The following is a 10,307-nucleotide window of genomic DNA, read 5'->3' on the forward strand; positions in this document are numbered from 1 at the left end:
AAGTGACCCACAGTTCCCTGAGAAGGGAACGCAATGCCACTTCAGCTGACGGTATCGGAACCCTTTGTCTGAGGCACATGTACCAACATGCCATTCATGGCTGACGCAGTGCATGACTGAAGAGAGTCAAGTCGCTTAGACTTGCAGCTCAAGTCCAGTGCTTGCCGAGGCAGCACGCAGGCTGCAGCCGAGGAGATCTCAGATGGAGCTCTTTAAGGAGTGTGGGGGAGTTCCCCTCACTTATCCCACTAGCTCCATTGTCCTTAAGCCAAAAGCAGAAGCTCAGGATGAGCAACCCGGATCCTTTACAGGATATCCTGGATGCACTCAAGCGAGCACTCACAAGCACCACTTCCGCATTATCGATCACCACAACTCCTTCACCACCAGTAGTCTCCAGTTCCGTGGCCAACCCAGGAGGCTAGGTAGAGGATTGCAACGGATTTCTTCTACAATGTTCACTGGCCCTGGAGATGCAGTTGCACCACTTTTCCATTGAGCGAGCCAAGATTGCTTTTGTTATATCCCTGCTGACGGGGTGAGTGCTCCAATGGGCCCAAACCATATAAAACCAAGTTGGTCCCATCACACAAACACTGGACAATTTCACCACTCAGAAATTCCGAGTAGGGGTTAACATACATGGCCTTCACATGGCACTTTCACTTTCACCACTTATCACTTATCGGCAGGAATTGAATTCCAGGCTGCGACTTCATCTCGCTGCATATGACACCATCTGCCTCGAGAGATTCATCCAGTTGTCCATTAGTGTCGCCCGTCTTATGCAGCCCTGTTTAGATGACCTCGAGGGCCAGCAATCTTCAAATTTCCATCGCCAGCCAGATCTTTTCTCTCACATTTACTGTGCGGCAGAGGAGGCCGACCCAGGGTCTCTGTTTGTACTGTGGTGCTGGAAGACATGTCTTAACCACAGTTGCAACAGTTGCAAGTTGGAGTCAATCCCCTTTCCTGTGTCTGGAGAATTCCACCACTGGTATTATATTTGATGCCCGTGGTTAGCGCAAGACAACCCCGACTTATCCTGGACCACTGGAGATGTCTTGAAGTGGGGCGATAGTTGTTTCTCAGGATGTTTCCCTCATCTTTCTCGACCAGTACATCAATTTCTGGTTAACTTCACGTCTATTGAGAGCCCTGTGGAACTACAATCAGTGGATGTTTGAGCCTGCTACTCCGACGTCAGTGACGTGTTCTGACCCATACTCCTGAGGAGAAGTCTGATGAACCAGAATCCGTCTTGCCTCTTCAACTCATGTGTCCTATCTAGTGGAATCTGGACCAGCAACTGACTTCCTCCAATGCCTCTGAGTCCACTCTGCTGGAATGTCCTCCAGGCCACACCTATGTTCCCAGGACACAACGCACTAACATAATCCACTCTGTACACTCTTCAGTGGGCACTGACCACCTCTCACTGCTGCAAGAACGCTTCTGGTGGCCCAGCATGGCAAGGGATGTGAGAAGGTTTATTCAGGGATGTTTGGACTGTGCCATCTCCAAAAGTCCACACCATCTTCCATCTGGCAAACTCCACCCATTGCCTTTTCCACAACACTCCTGGGGCCGGTTTCACAAAGATAGACTTTGACTATAGCTTAGGTATAGTAGATAGTCAGACTTAAGATAGACATCTAAATCAGACCGTTGCACAAAGCACTTAAGACTCTGACTATCTTAAGTAGGACTACACTGCAATGCATTCTGGGTAAAATAAGACACTTTTCAAAACAAAAAACATGGCGGATCGAGTAAGCGCATTAAACCGCTCAGTGCAGTTTACCCCAGCGGAAAATATGTGTTTGTTGGAGGAGTATAAATGAAGGAGTATGTTTTTATGATTCCACTGTTCGATCGCGCCCGTGCCTCTCTCTCTCTCTCTCTCTCTGACACACACACACACACACACACACACACACACACACACACACACACACACACACACACACACACACACACACACACACTCACACACACATTCCAGCATTGCAATCTTGACATCGCAGCCTGTTATTATGCAGCGTTCACACCAAACGCGAATAGAGCGTCAAGTTCGCGTCTATCGCGTCTAGTTCGACTCTTGAACATTTTGAATCCATTCGTGAATTCAAGGCGAATAGGACGCGTGTATAAAGCGAGCGTTTGAAGCGAAATAGGCGGGCATTCAGAGCTATGACTCCACTATGACTCTACTACCCCCTGTTTGAGCAGTCACGGTGTATTGCATTTCACGCATCGCCCGTGACGCTTGCGTATGAAAGGGAGCACGTCGATCGTTGCTCGCGTTGACTATGTAACGGCCCTAACAGTTACAAGGACATTTTACTTGGGAATGTAGTAACAAGAAGAAATGTTTAAATTATGAGCCATTTCCCCTTTTCTTTTGGCAGTTTGTAATGTAACTGATTGTTACTGTTGGTTGCCAAGGTAACATAGAGTCTTAGACCTAAGTTAGCCTGGGGGTAAGGTGTCTAATTTTTTTGGTCTAAATTAAGTCAGTCTTTATTTTTGTGAAACGGTCTAAGTTGCATTAGACTAGTCTATGAGCAAATTTTAGACTAACACTATAGACCGGTCTAAAATAGCTTTGTGAAACCGGCCCCTGGTCACATCTAGGAGTGGATTTCGCCACTGACCTGCTTCCCTCTGATGGTAACACATGTATCCTAGTCATTGTTAATCGTTTCTCAAAGTCTTTTCATCTGATTCCTCTAAACTAAAGGGCTTGCCCATGGCCATGGTCACAGCTGAACTCCTGTTTAACCATGTTTTCCAGTGCTATTGAATCCCCGAAAACATTGTATCAGACAGAGGTACTCAGTTCATCTCACAGGTTTGGAAGGCCATTTAAACGTTTCTTCACAGAGCCTGGCCCGACAGAGGAAGTATATGCTGGATATATATATATACAGTATATACACCTCTTATCGTTGATTGCTGAGTGCTCTCCACTTGTGTTAATTATCTGAATGTGCTCCTCCAGAACTTTGTCAATAAAACATCATGTGTCTGTATAATGAGTGTTGCAGGTCTGTGTTTTATTGGTTGTTGTCTCCCCTCTTCACACCCTCTACACTTCCACTTTTCAACAGCTTTGCACGCCCATTTCTTGAGACTTTTTTTAACTTTGAGGTGTGAACGACCAGGCTAAAACAGGGGGGTTTCATGACACTTTAAAGCAGTTTGATTGTTCCAAGCCACGAGCAGGTAAATTTGCATATCATCAGCGTAGCAATGAAAAGAAACCCCATGTTTCCTAAAGATAGAACCCAGGGGAAGCATATATAGTGAAAAAAGAGCTGGTGATAAGACAGAATCCTGTGACACTCCACTAGCCAGATTTTCTACATTAGAAGTGACGTTTCCTATTTTAACTGAGAATTTTCTGTTTGTAAAAAAAAAAAAAAAAAAGAAAGACTCGAACCATTTTAATACTTTAATGAGGCTGATGGCAGACAGTTGTGGTGATTGTTGAGTGTGAACAGGTTTTAGCCAGAGAAGATGATGGGAAATGTAGTGTGTTGAGGTGACTGCTCTGGTGACTGAGGATTGTGACTAGATAGATTGCAGTACTATATTGTATAGATAATAAAATCTCCTCCCTCCCCCTCCAAAGAGGGTGCTGTGGTACAGAAGGTTGTTGTTAAAGAAGAATAACTAGGGGATGGCTGGCAGTCAGGTCAAGCAGACACAGTGTTGTTTGGCTCTGATAATATTCAGAAGTAGAGCTGGACAGATGTTTGAGATTACTAATCTACGATAGTTATGCTCTCTTCTCTGTCATCTTCTCCAGGTAACTGGGTATTAAGTAAGGTTATGCTCCTTCCCATTGCCCCAATTATGGCAGAATGGTTAGATGTGAGCTGTGTTGAATTTCTGGTAGCTCTGCTTTAAGGGGTCTTGACTCTCTTGGAGTGTGGCTCCAAATTGGGCATAGAAGCTTCAGGGCCTTTCATAACATCATTTAGATTACTGGGAGAAATTATGTACAGGCCGTGCAGAATTATTAGGCACGTTGATTTTCTGATCATATTTTATTCCCAGGAACTTTTTGCCAATTCCAAACCATATTAATCTTAATAACTACTATTAATTTAGTATTTAATCATTTATAAGTGATATATAATTGTTCATGAAGGCTGGAAATGAAAAATGTCTTATTTTCAGGTGTGCAGAATTATTAGGCAAGTTTTCTATTATAGATAAAATAAGCCAAAAAAGAGATTTAACAAAGACTGAAAAGTCAAAAAATATTAAATCCCCATGAGAAGAATGCAATACTAATGCAATACTAGAGATTGCAGTTAAAGCATGACCATTGGACAGTGAAATGCTCATTGGGTCAGCAGGGTCAGACAAAAACAGGTGGAGAAGAAAAAACACGTTAACTGCAAAAGAATGAAGAATTAAGGTGAAGAATTAAGTGTGAAACCATCAGGAACCCTTTAGTCTTCAGCGCCACCATTTTCCAGAACTGCAACCTACCTGGAGTCTCCAGAAGAGCAAGGTGTCAGGGTCTCAGAGACTTGGGTTAGGCAAAGAATCCTAAAAAATGACTCCCTCTTAATAAGAGTCACAAGCTGAAGTGTTGTTAAATACATGAAGACTGTTTTTTAATAGGCTTTATAGACAGACAGATTGAGAAAGACTCTTGAAGGACCAGCGCCACATCCTCTTCTACCACTGTTTGAAGAATTCATCTTCCAGAATACGTTTTAATACGTTTTGTGAGTTTATTTTTAGTCCATCTCCTACCCTGAAGTCCGTTTTGCAGAGATGGACTAAAAATGAACTCCCAAAACGTATTAAAATGTATTCTGGAAGATGAATTCTTCAAACAGTGGTAGAAGAGGATGTGGTGCTGGTCCTTCAAGAGTCACTCTCAATCTGTCTGTCTATAAAGCCTATAAAAAAACAATCTTCATGTATTTTACTACTCTTCAGTTTGTGATTCTTATTAAGAGGGGGTCATTTTTTAGGATTCTTTGCCTAACCCAAGTCTCTGAGACCCTGACACCTTGCTCTTCTATAGACTCCAGGTAGGTTGCAGTTCTGGAAAATGGTGGCGCTGAAGACTAAAGGGTTCCTGATGGTTTCACACTTAATTCTTCACCTTAATTCTTCATTCTTTTGCAGTTAACGTGTTTTTTCTTCTCCACCTGTTTTTGTCTGACCCTGCTGACCCAATGAGCATTTCACTGTCCAATGGTCATGCCTTAACTGCAATCTCTAGTATTGCATTAGTATTGCATTCTTCTCATAGGGATTTAATAATTTTTGACTTTTCAGTCTTTGTTAAATCTATTTTTTGGCTTATTTTATCTGTAAAAGAAAACTTGCCTAATAATTCTGCACACCTGAAAATAAGACATTTTTCATTTCCAGCCTTCATGAACAATTATATATCACTTATACATGATTAAATACAAAATTAATAGTAGTTATTAAGATTAATATGGTTTGGAATTGGCAAAATGTTCCTGGAAATAAAATATGATCAGAAAATCAACGTGCCTAATAATTCTGCACACACTGTACATGGTGTGTGCTGCTCGCTGACCTACACACAATTGGCTCTGGGCTGAAGCCGTGGATTGTTGGTGCCTGGGGTTTTAGACTACTTTTAAGCTCAAGCAGGCAATGGTCAGCATGGCGTAGTTGGTATTGATACAGCATTGAGTTCCCTCAAAAGGGAACATTTAGGTTACGACTGTAACCATGGTTCCCTGAGTTGGGCAGGTCAGCGTGTATTCCCTCAGAAAATATTAAGCTGATGACGTGTTTTCAGGTGCCCTTCTTACACGCTGAGCACTCACTGCATGAGCACTGCACTGCGTCGGCCATGAATGGCATGTTGGTACACGTGCCTCAGACACAGGGTTCTGCGGGACGCGTGCCCATAGCGTCAGCTGACGCAGCATGTTGTTCCCTCTGGGAACCATGGTTACAGTTGTAACCTAGACATTTTCCAATCATAAAAACAGCCTTAGCTTCACAAGAAATAGTCTTGGTAACACTTTAAAATACGGATCCTTCGTTAATGAATAACTACACAGGAACAAATGAGTAACACAATGTTAACAATCTAGTAACTACAGTTAACTAACAAGTAACTCTGATTAACGAATTAGTAAGTAATAGCACACAGATTTAAGTGGTAGTTCACTATTAACTAATCAATAACTACTATTTTTTTAATACTTCCCAGAGAACTACTGAATATTTTACAGATTTAAGTGGTAGTTCACTAATAACTAATCAATAACTAAAATTTTTTAATACTTCCCAGAGAAATAATAAAAAAAATTCACAATTCATGCAAAACTTAATAACTAATGCAGGAAAAATTACTAGCACTAGATTAACATTACTGCTAGATAATGTACACTAATTATCAATATGTAGTAGCGTAGCAGACTTATGATTTGGGAAAGCTGTCAATAATTAGCCTATGCACTGCTGTCATTTAGAGAACTATTCATAAACTAAATAATTTTTAAGAATTGTTTTTATAAATGCACTTGTCTGGAACACTTACCCTGTGGCCGATTTTCCGGCATTCCTCTGGACTGGCTTTGAATAACTAGACTCATCATGGTGAGTACTGGAACATACTGAGTCATCAGCCATCCAAATACCAGTTAATTTATTATTTAACCTACCTCTCAAAATTGATTTTATGTATGTCTCTTTGTTCATATGTATATATATATATATAAATATGTGTGTGTATATATATCCTGTGAATGATTAGATGATTCTACCCTTTCGGGTTGGCTCTTCATTAGTAACTACAGCATGGAATCATGATAACTAGTAATGACTCAAGTGTTAATGCATACTTTTATAGGACTTACAAATTATTTGGATCCGTATTCTAAAGTGAAGATCATGTTAACTAACTAGTAATGACTCAAGTGTTACTACATACCTCTATAGGAACTACTAATTATTTGGATCCGTATTCTAAAGTGAAGATCATGTTAACTAACTAGTAATGACTCAAGTGTTACTACATACCCCTATAGGAACTACTAATTATTTGGATCCGTATTCTAAAGTGAAGATCATGTTAACTAACTAGTAATGACTCAAGTGTCTCAAATGACTCAAGCTATAATAAAATAACTGGTATTTTGATGGCTGATGACTCAGTATGTTCCAGTACTCACCATGATGAGTCTAGTTATTCAAAGCCAGTCCAGAGGAATGCCGGAAAATCGGCCACAGGGTAAGTGTTCCAGACAAGTGCATTTATAAAAGCAATTCTTAAAAATTATTTAGTTTATGAATAGTTCTCTAAAAGACAGCAGTGCATAGGCTAATTATTGACAGCTTTCCCAAATCATAAGTCTGCTACGCTATTAGTATTACATATTTATAATTAGTGTACAGTATCTAGCAGTAATGTTAATCTAGTGCTAGTAATTTGTCCTGCATTAGTTATTAATTAGTTTTGCATGAATTGTGAATTTTTTTCATTATTTCTCTGTGAAGTATTGAAAATAGTAGTTATTGATTAGTTATTAGTGAACTACCACTTAAATCTGTAAAAAAATTCAGTAGTTCTCTGTGAAGTATTAAAAAATAGTAGTTATTGATTAGTTAATAGTGAACTACCACTTAAATCTGTGTGCTATTACTTACTAATTCGTTAATCAGAGTTACTTGTTAGTTAATTGTAGTTACTAGATTGTTAATATTGTGTTACTCATTTGTTCCTGTGTAATTATTCATTAACGAAGGATCCGTATTTTAAAGTGTTACCATAGTCTTTTGTAGCAGTGCTTCATTTGGGAAATTAGAAAGTATACCATTGCAAAATGTATAAAAACAAACCAAATATATGTGTCAAAGGTGGGAATATGGAAAACTAAAACGTTGAAAGATAAAAACTCCTTTTGTACTCGTTTCATAGTTTTTAATTAAAAAATATATTCTCAATTTATCAATCAATCAATCAATCAATCAATCAATCAATCAATCAATCAATCAAACTTTATTTATAAAGCACTTTAAAACAACCCAAGTGGACCAAAGTGCTGTCCAGAAAAATAAATAAAAGACATAAAATTTTTCCACATTTATCCACAATCGTGAGGCTCTAGTAGTCTTTAATTTGGACAAATCTTAACTTCAGAAGAAAATCATTACAAATTACTAAGGACTAAGATCTAGATACTACGCTTACTAGCAGCCTCTGTGCCAACTTGCACAGTCAGGAATTGACTAACAATAGGTGCTGTGTAGTCTTTAGTCTTGGTCTTGTATAAAAGTACAGGTGACAGCAGTCAGTCAACAACCAGAATCAGCTTCAGCTTCTCCTTTGTGGAACTACTGAGGATCAGACAGCACAACCATGATGGGCAAGGTAAACTTCATTACAGCTACAATTTCAAACATTAATTAAAATGAAAATAAAAGTAGAAAATAAAAATAAAACTGCAAACATTAACTTTCAGGTCATCTTCTACGAGGACAGGAACTTCCAGGGTCGCTCTTATGAGTGTATGGGTGACAGTGGTGACTTCTCCTCCTACATGAATCGCTGTCACTCTTGCAGAGTGGAGAGCGGATGCTGGATGATGTATGATCATCCCAACTACATGGGAAATCAGTATTTCTTTAGAAGGGGCGAGTACGCTGATTACATGTCTATGTTCGGGATGAGCAACTGCATCAGGTCCTGCCGTATGATCCCCATGGTGAGTTCAATTTAAGCTTATATAATATAAAGATACATCTGTGTTTACATGTTAACATTTTAATCTGGCTGATAAACTTAAATTAAATGGATTTCTCTTCCACTACAGTACAGGGGATCCTACAGAATGAGGATCTATGAGAGGGATAACTTCATGGGTCAAATGTACGAGATGATGGATGACTGTGACAACATTATGGACCGTTACCGCATGTCTCACTGCCAGTCCTGTCATGTGATGGACGGCCACTGGCTCATGTATGAGCAGCCCCACTACAGAGGCAGGATGTCCTACTTCAGGCCTGGAGAGTACAGGAGCTTCAGCAATATGGGTGGCATGAGATTCATGAGCATGAGGCGTATCATGGATTCCTGGTACTAGTGTTTCTATAAATAAAATAATTTCTCTACAACAATAAACATTGTCTTGAAAATCATTAATGCCACTGATATTTGCTTAAATACTCAACAAAAACCCTTCACAAGTTTGTCAATAAAAATATAAAACAAATTAAGAATTTCACATGTACTGTAACTTTAAAATACTCTGACTGATTCTCTCAACCCGAGTTTTCAGTGCGTATATTGCACAATATTAAAGAATATCATAACACTTCACAGTAGAGGAGTTGGGGGACAGCATGTAAGTTTGCAGTTTAGTAGGCCTACGTTTATGTTTATTATTTTCTTCACATCTTCCCAAATCTATTTGCAAATTAGGGACCACTGGTGGTGGAAAAATATATATAAACAAGAAAATTAAATTGTTTATAAAATTATAAATTTTATAAAATTTTATTGTATTTATTACAATTTTCACTAGATTAAGAAATAACTTATATCCAGGTCCTTAAATATATTTTAATAAAGGTATGATGTTAATACTTTCATAATGATCATATTATCATAGCTGTTTGTTTACTTTGAAATGCAGTGTTTGAAAGCCTTTCAGAGCAAATATATTTCTAGCCAACTAGCTCACCCACTTTTTGTCCTGGAGGGAAAGAAAATGAGTTGCTTATCTTTAGGCACCCTCACGATCTGAATCTGATTCTGGGAATCACAATCGAATTTTAAAACAACTGACAAATAATATCAAAAATATGTGTTGAATTTTATTAAATTACTTATTATTTTTATTGATTAAATTATCTTTTCTTCTGCATTATTGCACTTTGATTTTTAATGATTACATCACAGACAGCAATACGCTGCATTCACACTAATGCACAGATCTATTTGAACATATAATATGTCCTGTCTATAAGACATAACTGTTTACATACTGTTTTGCATCATAAAAGCATTTGGAAATGCAAGTGCATTTAACATTTTACAACAACTTACACCAAGTCATAGACATTAAAACGAATGTACAAAGAGCATGTGAAAATTTAAATGCAGACGCCTGTCAGTAAGTGAGTTTTGGGTATCAAATTTATTCTTCAAACTGTATAAATTATGCCTTTGTAGACTGTTTGAAAGAGAAAACACTGAAATACCAGCAAAACTACACATTGTCAAGCAAAGTGCACAATTCTCATGCATGCCCTGTGCAAAGAAGCAGTTGCCCTTCTTTTCA

The 10,307-nt window shown here is 38.8% G+C and overlaps 1 protein-coding gene across 1 annotated transcript; it reads left to right on the forward strand.

The window, feature by feature from the left end:
- Positions 1-202: 202 nt before the first annotated feature.
- On the forward strand, positions 203-9,107 carry LOC308691802 (gamma-crystallin M2-like; the record flags this gene model as incomplete). Its single annotated transcript, XM_081367363.1, has 5 exons — positions 203-425; positions 1,120-1,181; positions 1,292-1,480; positions 8,484-8,726; positions 8,835-9,107. The coding sequence occupies 5 exons, from the start codon at positions 203-205 to the stop codon at positions 9,105-9,107; spliced, it is 990 nt and encodes a 329-aa protein (XP_081223489.1).
- Between the last annotated feature and the right edge of the window lie 1,200 nt (positions 9,108-10,307).

The sequence above is a fragment of the Scardinius erythrophthalmus genome, assembly GCF_964197995.2.
Source record: "Scardinius erythrophthalmus genome assembly, chromosome: 6".
Lineage (NCBI taxonomy): Eukaryota > Metazoa > Chordata > Actinopteri > Cypriniformes > Leuciscidae > Scardinius > Scardinius erythrophthalmus.